The sequence below is a fragment of the Euprymna scolopes genome, chromosome 40 (genome assembly GCF_053919585.1).
Source record: "Euprymna scolopes isolate OS-2025 chromosome 40, ASM5391958v1, whole genome shotgun sequence".
NCBI lineage: Eukaryota > Metazoa > Mollusca > Cephalopoda > Sepiida > Sepiolidae > Euprymna > Euprymna scolopes.
In genome coordinates this window covers 47714938-47729327 of record NC_136521.1, presented here as the reverse complement: position 1 = coordinate 47729327, position 14390 = coordinate 47714938, and the positions used below count along the sequence as shown (strand labels likewise).

The window sequence follows — 14390 nt, the reverse complement described above, 5'->3', positions numbered from 1 at the left end:
CTCTCTCTCTCTCTCTCTCTCTTGTTTTCGTTATCACGAGAGAAAGAAATCACCAGGTAAAAATTGGGTGCCATAAGAGGCGGCCGTAAAAAGTTGAACTCTCGACTTTGTTGAGAACGGATATATTGCCAGTCCAACTTCCGAGTTCAAGAAAAAGCATCTTCTTTAAATTGAAATAAATGAATTTATATTTAAAATCTAACGGTTGAAAGACCAGACGAGTGCAAAATTGATTTTAATAAACATTTCTATTTATTAAAATAAAATTGATTTTTTTCCCCAAATTTTCGAATAACGAAACAGTCTTCTTCAGGAAACGAAGACATTTTTTTTCTTTCTTTTTTTTCTTCTTGCGTGTCATGGTGGAGGTAACACTCGGCACGTCCTCACAGGTTGGAAATTGAGGTTGAATGATGTCTAAATGTCCGGTAACAGTGTTAAACGTTTGGGCGAACGCATGGGGCAATGGTTATAAGAAATCCACCGTTCGAAAAGCACTCGATATTAAATATTTAAATAAATTGAAATAAATTTATATATTTTTATGAAAAATAAAGGAAGCGCTGTTAGTTTATTTTATACGGTGTGCACTTTTTATCCGATGTACCCTGCCACTAATAACACCTAATGATACCATGAACTCGACTGAGACCCTAAAAGAAAAACCCATCAAGTAGACATAGCCAACGATATAGGAACCCATTGCATAAAAGGGGATAGCTTATTATTTAATCTTATTTAACATCCGCTTGCTTTAGTTGTCAGCCAGAAAGTACGGTAGTTAATCGTTTAGTCATTGTTTTCGACAGAGAAAACTTAATAATTTTGTGTTGCATCCTATATTGATACCATTCGTGCTATTATCTCTACATACAGCGAGCGTCGTGTCGGCGTTTTACGTTTATAAACACGTCGTCGTCGGAAATCTCAGGTACTTGATCGTCTGTAGTGAAAATCACACGGACACTGATGTAAGTTTATAAGGTTTAATGTAGATGACTTAAACCATTTATAAACCAAGAGCGAGGGAGATACGAGGTGCCTTCAATAAGTTTCCAGACTTTTTTTACACAGGCATTTAAAATTGTCGTAGACTCTTGAAAATTCAGTATGTTATTGCTATACATCTTATGAGATGACTGACCAATTTTTTTTTTTTTTATGATTTTAGGTTCAAATCAACAGCTACAGCAGGAATTAGAATACATCCTACTAAAGCCCGATTGTCACATCTGGTGAATTTCAAAAATGCAATATGGGTACGAGGGCACTTTAGAAGAACGATATGCAATAAAATTATGTATTAAACTGGGGAAAAAATGTCACAGAAACATATGGAATGCTTCAGACTGCTTTTGGGCCATCTTGCATGAATCAAACAACAGTTTTTGAGTGGCATAATATATTCAGGGAAAGCAGGGAGCGTGAGGAATGATAAAAGGTGTGGGAGGAGGAAGGACGTAAGAACACCAGAGTTGGTTGGCCAAAAATGAATTTTATGCATAAGGACAGTCGTGTGTCTCTATAGACAATAAGTGCACAGGTTGATGTAAGTGTGGAAACTATGCACAGTTATTCGCAAAGAACTGAAGATGCGGAAGAATTGTGCGAAGTTTGTCCCAAAGGTGCTCAGAGAAGATCAGATTATTTGACTAAGATGGACATGAAGACACTTCCTCACCCTCCCTATAGTCTAGACCTTGCTCCCTGTGACTTTTAATTAAACCTTAGAGGCTGTCGTTATGAGGAAATCAAAGAGGCTGTGGACGAGGATCATTGACACGCTCACACAGGAGGACTTCTATGGGGGCCTTCCAGAGCTTGTTGGAACAGTACAACAAGTGCACTGCAGCCGGAGGAGATTACTTCGAAGTGCATACTATCAATAAAAGCGCACATACGAAAACAGTTTGGAAAGTTATTTACGACACCTTGTACACAGACTTTAACATGTGGGCTGTTACATCAGAGATAGATAGATAGATAGATAGATAGAGAGAGAGAGAGAGAGAGAGAGAGAGAGAGAGAGAGAGAGAGAGAGAGAGAGAGAGAGAGAGAGAGAGAGAGTTTTCCCTAGCTATATTGCGCCTCCCCCATCGAGGGCAGCGTTTTTTGCTTGTTTGTTTTTTGTTTTTTTGTTTTTTTTGTTGTTGTTTTTACGCACCCGTTCTGCGCGAAGTGCCGCTAGGAAGAGATAGAATTCTCTCTTTCCAGAAGTCGCGTGATTTCTACGATTACTTTTTCTGGGGTCACCTTCCGACTCCTACGGGTCACTCCAACTTTTCCACACAAATTTACTCAAATGTAACAGATGCAGATAGAAATAGAGTGAAGTATGCAAGGAGAGAGAGAGAGAGAGAGAGAGAGAGAGAGAGAGAGAGAGAGAGAGAGAGAGAGAGAAAGAAAGAAAGAAAGAAAGAAAGAGAAAGAGAGGGAGAGATAAAGAAAAGAAAGTAAGAGAAAAGGAAGATAAAATGAAATTAAAATAGTGAGAAAAATAACGAAAGTGCGAATAGGAGAAAAAGAGAGCGAAAGAATAGGAAAGAAAGAAAGAAAGAAAGAAAGAAAGAAATATATATATATATATATATATATATATATATATATATATATATATATAGTTCTTGGACGAAGAAAATAACGAAAACAAAGAAAATAAACTTGAACAAAGAGAGCAAGAAAGAGAGAATGAGAAAGAAGAAATAAAGGGAAAATAAAAGAAAAACAGAGAGAAAAAAAAACGAAAAAGAAAGCTAAAAGGAAAATAAAATAAAAAGAGTATTAGAGAGGGAGAAAGAGGGAGAGGGAGGGAGAGGTGGAGTTAGATGAACAAATAAGAAACGACAGAGAAAAAGACGCGCACATAGATAGAGAGAAAGAAACAAAAATAGAAAGAAAATGTATGGAACGATGACAGAGAGAGAGAGAGAGGGGGGAGAGAGAGAAGCGAGAGAGGCAGAGAGAGAAAGAGGAAGGGACAGAAATGCCGATAAAAAGAAAAAGAGGGTGTTAAAAACACTACCCCGGCTAAAAAAGGGTGAGAAAAAAGAATTAGAGAGAGAGAGAGAGAGACAGAGAGAGAGAGAGAGAGAGAGAGAGAGGGGGGGGGAGAAGAGCAAATCGAGAAAAAAAACCCAAAAAAACGAGCACCTGCAATGCAATAAGGTCTGCTGAACACACCAACAATCTGTGTCATTCTAACACGCTTCACTGCTCAACAGGCAGCAACTTTAAACGTGAAAAAAAAAAGTCGCTATTTACTCTGTATGTCCTTGTTGCTAACGGTTACATGTTGGCCTTGTTAGGTAAACTCCTATTTTTACTATCCTTATTCTGAGGGTTTACAATTTCCTTTCTTTTAAAACGAAATAAATATTTAGCAGCACCGGCTTGGGTTGACCCTCGGCAAAAATCAAAGTAAAACTGTAAATAAAATAAATAAATAAAAATAATGGGCAAAAAACAAACTATACATAAATATGCTTATAAGGGATTTACAATGTGTTTTTTTTTTTTTCTCTTAATAATTATTGGAACAGAAACGGTTTTTACTTAGAACAAAAATGAACACATAACAAACAATCTCACAATACCACTAGCAAAATAGTGACAAAAACAGATACACATTTAAAGTGTTAGACATTAGACCAAATACGTGTGTAGAAGAAAAATGGATCGACCGGTCTCTGAATTCATGACGAAGTCGAGAGATTGTGTCGAAATACCTTTCTTTTAAGAAAAAAAAAAAAAAAAAAACGTCAGCAAATAAGAACGACCCGAGAACAATCACAAACATTTAAAATAACAATTTTTATTAACCAGAAAATTTTTTGTGTGCAAGCCACAGACCTTGAATGTGCTCCGTTTCCCCATGTGGGCGAAATTAAAAAGATTGGAGCCCATTAATGATACGGCGAGATGTGTATTTTATTTTATAAGACAAAAATTCGGGAACAACATTCAAGTGGAAAAAGAATGTTGCTTAATTGTGAAGATGTTGTGGGGACATTACACCAAATTAAGCCACAACAACGCGTGGCAGGGTACAGCTAGTATATATATATATATATATATATATATATATATATATATATATATATATATGTCGAGAAGAGGATTGATCCCAGAAGTGATTACTTCAATATGTTAGCATTGATAACATATTTTTGTAACCCTTTTTCACCGTTGACTCCTTATTGAGAACGTTTAAATGGCTCGGAATATATTTCGAAATAATTGATAGTTAGAAAGCTTTAAAAATACACCTTTAATGACAAACCCTATCAAAGTCTTTTACATGCAAGATTTGTTTTTCTACATGCGAACAGCTATAGATATACTGAGCATGTATACTACAACTCTCGGTGTATTTGTTGTTGAATTTCTCTAGAGTACATCCATACAACTTATGTCGCACAATATACTGATTAATATATACTGAGATAGAAGGAAACAGAGAATGAAACAAACCGAGAGAGAGAGAGAGAGAGAGAGAGAGAGAGAGAGAGAGAGAGAGAGAGAGAGAGAAAGTTTATAATTCTTAGTTAATATTACAAAGTACCGTTTTCATCAGCATTTCATTATCAACAATATATATATATATATATATATATATATATATATATATATATATATATATACTAGCCGATTTACCCGAGCTTTGTTACAGATATATTTGTATTACACAATACTAATTAGCATTCTTTTAATATTTATGTAATTGCAGGTTCGAAACCAAAACTTCTGGGTAAACGACATTTCTTGTACCACTGGTAAAAATGTAAACGAAAGTTCTACATTACGTAGGAAAAAAAAACTGTACAGGTCCGTTTTCAGTTTGTGTTGCTCCCAAAAATGTAAATTAGGATTTTTGCGGATAAACTATGCTTGGTTGTGTATATAAAAAGTACCCCATTTTTAATAAAGGAAGGACTTTCACATAAAAATTTAATAAACAAAAGATACGGCAAAAATTGAATTACACTTGTAAATCATATCTAAAAAAATAGCACGGTTCGTAAACTGCAGAAGTACTAAACTGATAAAAACACCCGCATTTTTGTACTTCTGCAATTATTTTTCTTTGAGTGACGCTGAGACATAAAGCGACACACCTTCCCCCCGAAAAAAAACCCCCATAATTACGTCGAAACTCCCCCACACAAATATATATTATCAACTAAATCAATTACCCAGACAGGAAAACATAAGATCTTTCTCAAAAGAAAAGCGAAGGAAAAAAAAGTGAAAAAAAACGCGTAGGAATATATCTGATATAAAAAGCATTACTTTACCTTGTTTCTTTTTTCAAAGTATTATGGAAACGATAATAAAATTCAGACAGTCAAGTGAAATGATTTTAAAATCGTCCGTAGGGAATAAATTTTAACCTTTTGGTAAACGTGCTCACACTTTAGAATGAATCGACATTTATAGCCGTGACTTTAATAGAGGGCTAACGATTTAAAATATTTCGTCAAAAAATAAAATCATCCTTAGCCTAATTATTTTTTTTATCAATATTTGTAACTCTTACATTTATAGAAAATAAATAATTAAAACAAATCATATTATCACCATATCTCTCGATTTGGTTAAAAACTATATCCGTTCATAACCGGAAGTGAAATATCAGTGAAAATCACTTAAAATGTGCCAGTTCAGCAAATAGTACAAAATAACTTGAATTAAAATAATTTAAATAAATTAACTTTAAATGATACTCTTAAATAGAACAATTACATCAATCACATTACTATAATCAGTAATTTTAATTGAGCGAATTATTTAAAAAGATTTTCTTTAATATAATATGTAAATTAGATTAGTTCTATTATGTACATTGCCTTCAATATAGTGTATATATATTGATCGTGATGCTATTTATTTATATAGAAAATCTTATAGTAATTAAAATTTATATAGATAACCGTTTTCAGCAGGAAGTTTTGTATATATTAATCAAATTGTGAACAAACAAACAAACAGACAGGATTACGGATTATATATATATATATATATATAATATTTACGGATTATATATATATATATATATATATATATATATATATATATATATACGTAATTTAACGAAAAAAACTTTACGAATGCGATATACTAAGGAGAACAAGTGAAACATGCATGGTCTCCCGTGAGTGCACAGTGAACGAGGCATAAAAAAAAATCACTAACATTTGCACCCCACCCCCCATCATTTAATCCCAAAAGTCCCCAGGGAACGTCAAATTCAGGTGAAAATGAACAAACGGTGCAGTTTAAGGCCTTAACATATGTAACTTTGAGTTCTGCATCATGCAAAAAAAGGAATGACTAAATCCACCATTTGCACCCCCCGCACATTTAGCCCCAAAAGTCCTCAAGGCCTTAACATATTTCAATTTGAGTTCAGCACCATGCAAAACTGCTAAATAGACATACACAGAAAATTTTGGACAAATATGGTCAAATAGTCCCAAAAATGGAGTGTTTTTATTAGCCCTAAAAGAGCCCCTGGGGCACACCTAAGAGTTATAGCGTAGTATAGACAAACAAAATCATATAGAAATCAGTCATTTACAACTTATATATATATATATATATATATATATATATATATATATATATATATATATATATATATATATATATAAACAAAATTATATAGAAATCAGTTAGTTACAACTTTTCAGAAAGTTTTATAAAAATCCAAGGCATTAATTTTTTTATAAGCACAAAAGTGTCAATTTTAGCCATTTTAATCAGAAAAGCACCCCTAGGGAGACAACCGGAGTTTTCCCGGAAAATCCCTTTTATACATTTTACAAAGTAAGGTATTAAATTTTTATACCTTACTTTGTAAAATGTATAAAAGTGCACTCTGAAGATAAATAAATTTCAAATTGAATCTTGTACCTTTATTTTTAAAGCATATAGTAAAAACATTTTGTTTAACAATTTTCATGCCTTATATGAAATGCTTTTCTAACTTGTGTGTGTGTGTGTGTGTGTGTGTGTATTATCATAGTAATAATTATATATATATATATATATATATATATATATATAATTATTACTATGATAATTGTTTTAATACCTATGGACATTAATGTTTTATCCTTTCAGGAATCTATCAATGCAAGGAGTTATGATTACAGCCGGTTGGGAGATTCGAACCTGGCCACAAAACCATCTGACTCTATTAGCAAGGATCAAGTCTGGCTACATAATCTACACGGTGCCCACAAAGTCTGGCTACATAATGTAGTCAGACTTTGTGGACACCCTATATATATATATATATATATATATATATATATATATATATATATATATATATATACACATATATATATAACTACTTCATTTAATCACATAAAATTAATATACGAAAGTATAGATTTATGCGTAAACTTTAAGTATCTACTTCAAAAGTGCTCAATACGTAGGTAGAGCTAGTTAGTAATTTATAAAATATATATGGCGATTAAGCTACACTGAATATTCGGCGTTTCATCCACTCTAGGATTCGTCAGGCTTATGCGCGAATTCTGTGGTTGTTTATTGTTTTTATATGGTCCTCTTCTGTTGAGGGCTTTAGTTAGCCAATCAGCTTTCTAGTATCCACCGCGCCCTTTCCTATCAGCCAATGGGCGTGCATTTTATCGAACAAAGGATCTGTTTTAAAACTAGTTTAGTGGTTTAAGGCAGACATTTCTTTCTTTTTTATATATAAATATACATATGTACATACATATATGCACATATATACACATACATATATGTGTGATCGTTTATGTATATTCATGTTTATTTAATTTATTAATTTGTTTATTTTCTGTTTTTTTTTGTTAGTTTTAAAACTATTTTGTATCGCTATCCTAGAGTAAATTTTATTTTGTGAACACAGTTATTTGCTATTTCTCTTCTACAGTTTAATAGATTTTGGGGTTCTTTAAAGTACAGGATAGCAAATTTTTAATGAAGGCATAATTTACCTGGGTCTTCTAAATGCCTACACGTGGTAGCTTGTCTTATTATTTTCCATTCGACTACCGGCGAATGTCCGCTTTCTTTGAGTTCTCAGTATTTATTCGCTAGTGTTGTTTTTATACGGTGTTTTTTTTATTGTTGAATGTACTTTTGTGGTCATAGTATCGGCTTTTTAAATCTAAGGAAGGCATGCCTACATAATATTTCTTGTTATTCGGGTTTTCTTTCGCAAATATTGTTGCCTGATAAACTACGCTTTTTGTTAGACATTTATTTTGAACTGGAAAAAGTGTGCGGTGTCTACAGTTGCATTTATCTTGTTCGTTATTAGTATTTTTATTCATGGTATGGTTGTTCTTGTCCGGGGTTGGTTTGTTATTATTATTATTATTATTATTATTATTATTATTATTATTATTATTATTATTATTATTGTTATTACTACTATTACTATTATTACTATTATCATTATTATTATTATTATTATTATTATTATTATCATTATTATTATTATTATTATTATTATTATTTCTGCTAGTGTTAGTTTTCTTTTTTCATGGTGTCTACTTTTTTATTGTTTATTTTGTTGTTGTTTACATTGTTTTTATTTAGTATTTTGTTATTATGTGCTTTAATTATCATCTCTAAATTTTCGCAACAACTGTAGGATAACTTTAAGGTATTTTTATTGAAGATTTTGTGTAAGGGGTTGGTTGCGGGAAAGTGTTTATAAATTACTATACACACACACACACACACACACACACACACACACACACACACACACACACACACACACACATATATATATATATATATATATATATATATATATATATATATATATATATATATGCATGCATACATTTTCCTGGACTTTATATATACATTGCCTAATGAAACAGTTTTTTTATTTGAGTGATCCAGAAATCCTTGAAATGAAAATCATAGTTTCATTTTCTAAATTGCGAACCTGGTAACACAGAATACTTTAAGGGGGTAAATAGGACTTTACTAATTATCTTTGAAATATCACTGAAAACTAACATTTGTCTTTCAAAGAAATCTTTGCAATGAAGTTATTTAACTTAAAAAGTTAGCTGAACTTGGCAGTTTCCGAATGTCGCCGTGAAAACATTTTTCATTATAACTTTTTTTCATGCGTAAAAATATTTTTCCCCTTTTCGAAATTAACTTTAGGCTTTAATCTTTCGGTACTTATACAGTTTAATCAAGACATTAAAAATGAAAATATTGAAAAAGGTTATATTGTACCAATCCGTTATGGAATGAAGTTCTCCGAAAAAAAATTCACTTAATTTCATCAAGTAGTTTTTTTTTTGTTTTTTTTTTTAACAGCGAAAAAACAATATGGAAAGGTTCGATTTTTAGGAAGAAAATGTAGTAATAAAGATGGGGATGGAATATCGCCGCTTTACATGGAGTTATCTCCCGTGTCGTATCTAAACTCCAAACAAAAATTAAGAAAAAATCCAAGATGTCTGCCTTCAATATGCTATCATAAAAACTTGTTTTTCCGCTGAAAAAAAAAAAAAGAAAAAAAAAACTACTCGATCAAATTAAGTGAAATTTTTTTTCCGGGGATCTTCAGTTCAAAACGGATACATACAATATAATCTTTTTTCGATATTTTCATTTTTTTTTTAATGTCTTGATTAAACTGTACAAATACCAATCTTTCAAATACAATCAAAAAGTTATTGGAAACATATTAAAAAATTATGATAAACTATGCCCCCCCCCCACTATCAGCCTTCCGCCATTAATGCCCGTACATATAAAATTTACTGACCCAATGCATTGCTATTAAATTACAGTTGGCTAATAGTCCCGAGTTGGCAGTCACGGTTCATGCCTTTACGTCAGCGTTGTTATTGTTGTCGCTATGTTTTACATCATGGCAACCCTTGTTGGGTTATTTGATGTGGAAATCATACATATTTTTGTATACGCTCAATTCATTTGCATCTTGAAGAGATTTTTCACTACATACAGTAATTGGTATTAAAAAAAAAAAAATGGTCACCCATTGATCAAGCATAATCGTCGCTTAACTTTATTGATCTACGAGGAGATGCGTCAGCATGATCCTGCCGGATTGTATAGGTGAATGAAATATACGTATATATACGATTGTACACCTGCGTCAAATTAATGGAGAAAATTATTCTCCGCCAGTATTCGCATTGAACGTTTAAATCGTTGAGGTTAATGAAAAAGAAAAGAAGAAAAAACGTCTAAACTTGAAAAGTTACAAAAAAAAAGAAAATAAAAGAAAAAAAGAAAATAAAAGGAAAAAGATAAAAATTGGCAAAGAAAGCAAAAAAGCAAAAAAGAAATAAACGTCTCATTAGGGAAATAGGGTTGGTCGTCTGACTTGCTATTTTATTATTCAATTCTTCCGAGCACTTGAAAAGGATTCTAACTTTTGTGTGACGGGACATAGATATATAAACAGACAAATAAATACACATCGCTCTTTATTATATATATATATATATACATATATATATATATATATATATATATATATATATATATATATATATATATATTAACTTTCATGCTGATGTATATTTACCATTATTTTGATGTATATTTAAGGTGTCTATTTGATATCTAGTCTTTATTCAAATTTTACAAAAATGTATCGTCTCAGAAACGATCGTACACTGATTGATTGTTGATGCTGGATTCTTGGAGCCGAAGTAAATGATTTTTTCATAAATCATATAACCTATATATATATATATATATATATATATATATATATATATATATATATATATATATATATATATATATATATATATATATATAAGGAGTTCGTGAAAGATTTGTAAAGTGGTATTTAAAAAAAAAATAACCGATAGACGTTATAATCACTGTCATTTTCAAGTCTAATATAAACAAGTTTTTTTAGTCATCCCTTAAATAATAAAACTATATCTAATTTTCACCACTAACGATTACTACGCTGTTGTCCGGTGACCATTGTCCACTCTTTTACCTCTATTTTCGAGTGGTCTTCGGCCTTGATAAAAAATAAAAATACTATTCTTATTATTCCACCTGTATTATAAGACACTGATTACAGGTACGTCACGAATCTATTTATATTTGTACATCTTGACATGTTCGGCTTTTAGTTACTAGTCTTTCTCTACTCTCTCGTTATTTCCATGGTAGGTGCTCGACTGAGCACCAATCTCTACTCGCCTCCTTGCAGAACGTTTACAGCGACTGTAATTAATTCTCATTTCTTGCCCCGTGTACATAGAACTAAACAGTACTTCCATGAACAAAGTTTCTTTTCAACAACTACCCGTCAATACCACGGGGTTGCTTCCCAGCTGAATATAACATGATCGTTTTCAAGTTCAATGTTGACAAAGTTTTATCGAGCTGTTTGCTTAAATAGCTAAATTCTGACCAGTTTCACACACACACACACACACACACACACACACACACACACACACACACACACACACACACACACACACACACACAACATCCGTCATCATAATCTTGTAGAATCACCGGACTTTTATCACGTGACTATAAATAATCGACAAAAACAACAAAATTTACGATTAGCAATTTGGGTTATCACAAACAAAGATCGAATTCACCGTAAGATGCGACTACCCATCTTCCTCTCCTCGTGATAATGTTATATCAAACTGAGGCGTGAACACACACGCGCGCGCGCACACACACACACACACACACACACACACACACACACACACACATCTGACGACGGACACACCCTTCTTTAGATATCTGTGGACGCATGTGAAAATGTCGCAAACTTAACGCGTGACAGACGAAAAGCAGTACCGAACGATCTCTGGACTGTAGGGCAGACGAAGCCTCTCTTTAGAAATATGATGACGTATTTCTAAAAATAAACGTGTCCACCGTCCACCGATTGTATTTAAAGGCGATAGAAAAAGATTTTTAAAAAAGAAAGTTTTTTTTTTTTTTCTCGGTTTTCTGGCAAATTAAGCGTTTTTTTTTTTTTTTTTTTTTTTATTATTCGATGCCGAAACGCAATACCCACCGTAAATGTGCGTTTAATTTAATCCAAGTTGCTAATCTTCTCATACAACAGGGGAACAGTATTGATGCGTGAATGAAAAAATGAGATTCAACAGGAATAACATGGACCGCGACGGTATATACTAAAGCACACACCCACAGAGAAATAAAGATCTTTTTTTTTTCTTTTTTTTTTTTTACGGCAAATCAACTCTTTCGATGTTATTTTTCAATGCCCAAAACCTGTTGTGAGATATTAATGGCAATACGGTTAAAGTGAGTGAAAATCGCTATGTGCCTCTGCCTCGAGCTGGTAGAACGGGTCAATATCCCCCCCCCCAAAAAAAAAAACTTTCCATTACTCTTCCATATGCCGACGATCAGCAAAATTTCCAGAAATAGAACATCATTTCACGAGCTTTCATCTATGAAACATCACCTGCTTCCCAGTCAACTGCAATATAGTCGTCTATAAATCCAGTGTCTTACACATCGTCCCCATAACTAATCAAACCTTGGTTATCAATCATTTCCAATACTCTCATAATATTCTTCATCTTTCAACTGACAATAATTTAATCTCATTAGCCTTTATCATCGAGTGACCTTTATTTATTTATTTATTTTTTTTTTTTAAAGAAAATCGTTCTCGACAAGGCATGAAGCCACTTGATGTAAGGAGCTAAAAGTACTAGTGCCAGGTTAAAAAAAATTATCCATCGATAAATGTTGGATGAAATAGATTCTGACCCAGTAAACATCAATTTTTCCCCCTTTGTCAGAAACATCGCTCCTGGAATGTGAGGACTAAAGGACAACACAAGGGAAACGAGAGTTACGTTATTCATTAGTAAAAATAAATAAATAACAACAAATAAATTAATTTTAAAAAATAAAATAAAGAAACGAGGCAATGGGATGTTCCGCCAGTCAAACCGGACCCTCGGAATTTGCGCCAACAAGTTCGGCTATAAAAAGAGTTTCATTAAAGTGTTCATCTCTCAGTAAACCAGACGTCGCATCGGATAAAACACAACCAAAGGTAAAGTGCCGCATTTTATACCCCTGTTTTTTGGAGTGCTTGTTAAAATAGATTCGACGGATCGATTTTTAAAAGAATGTCGTTTTAAGCAGAAACAATATTGCGTACTTCATTGGCATGTCGAAAATAGTAATATATCCAAAAATTACGAAAATTCATTGAGTAGAAAGTTATTTATAGTTAAAATTGATTTTTACGGAAAATTGGGTAAAATTGAATTTTTCTTAGACGTTATAAAGTAGATAGTGGAGAGTTTACACACAGGAGACTTATGTCTAATAACGGATATTTTAGATTTCTTGTTCATGGCGTGCAATATTTGTTGTCTATAGCAATAGACTTTTTTATTAAAACAATAGTTGTGGTTCTACTCGATGACTTTTCGTCATTTTTGGATATATTATTATTTTCGACACGACAAGTAAAGTACGTAATATTGTTTTTGCTTAAAACGACAGATTAAAAGAATCCATCTGTCGACTTTATCTTAACAAGCACCTTTTTTGTTTGTTTGTTTGTTTGTTTTGTTTGTTTTTTGTTTTTTTGTTTTTTTTTTGTTAATCTATGTTTATTTCTATATTAATTTAGGGACGGACAGTGAAAGTGAACATCTTTTGTTTTTTGGCCTCTAAATGAATATACCTGATTTAAGGCCATGAAATAAATATTAAAACGGCTCACTTGTTTCCAAAGAAACCAAGGTTTGTATTATTTGGATTGTTCGGACTATTGTTCTCATCTTGTTTGCTATTCTCACAACGTTCCGCCCGATGTAACCGCCGACCTTCTTCAGGCGTATCTTCATACTGGCTATTATAAGTGAACAGTAAAATAATGTATTTTGTTCTTTTTTTCCCCAACGAATATAATTTTTTTTCGCCATTCTACACCTGTAGATACACCTGAAGAAGGTCGGATGTTATATCGGCCGAAACGTTGTGAAAATAACAACTAAAATGAGAAAAGTAGTCCGAACCATCCAAAATAACACAAATTATTAATTCTCATCTAAAAATTAAGAAAAAAATAATAATAAATAAATAAATAAACAAGTTTTACGTTTCTGAATTTTTGAGGTGAGGATTGAATTTTCGATTTATTTGGATTCTTCGGACTACTGTTCTCATCAGTGTCAACATTTCGGTCGATGTAACATCCGACCTTCTTCAGGTGTATCTTGTCGAACTCGGGAATTTGGGCGAAATTTCAAACGAAATCCTTTATTTATTCCACGGGTGTAGCATGTTCTCGTTTCGTCATCCATAACTGGATAGAGGTCCTAAATAATTCG

The 14390-nt window shown here is 32.4% G+C and overlaps 1 protein-coding gene across 3 annotated transcripts in view; it reads left to right on the top strand.

The window, feature by feature from the left end:
* The first annotated feature begins 11576 nt into the window (after window positions 1-11576).
* The window catches only part of LOC145265545 (uncharacterized), a 188850-nt gene continuing 186036 nt past the window's right edge, over window positions 11577-14390 (top strand). Inside the window, exon 1 of one of the 3 annotated variants that reach the window (XM_080121509.1) lies at window positions 11577-13099. In XM_080121509.1, the coding sequence (XP_079977635.1) occupies window positions 12971-13099 (129 nt within the window). In that variant the 5' untranslated portion in view covers window positions 11577-12970. The remainder of the gene's footprint in view (window positions 13100-14390) is intronic. The other 2 variants (XM_080121508.1, XM_080121510.1) reach the window with 2 other exon arrangements.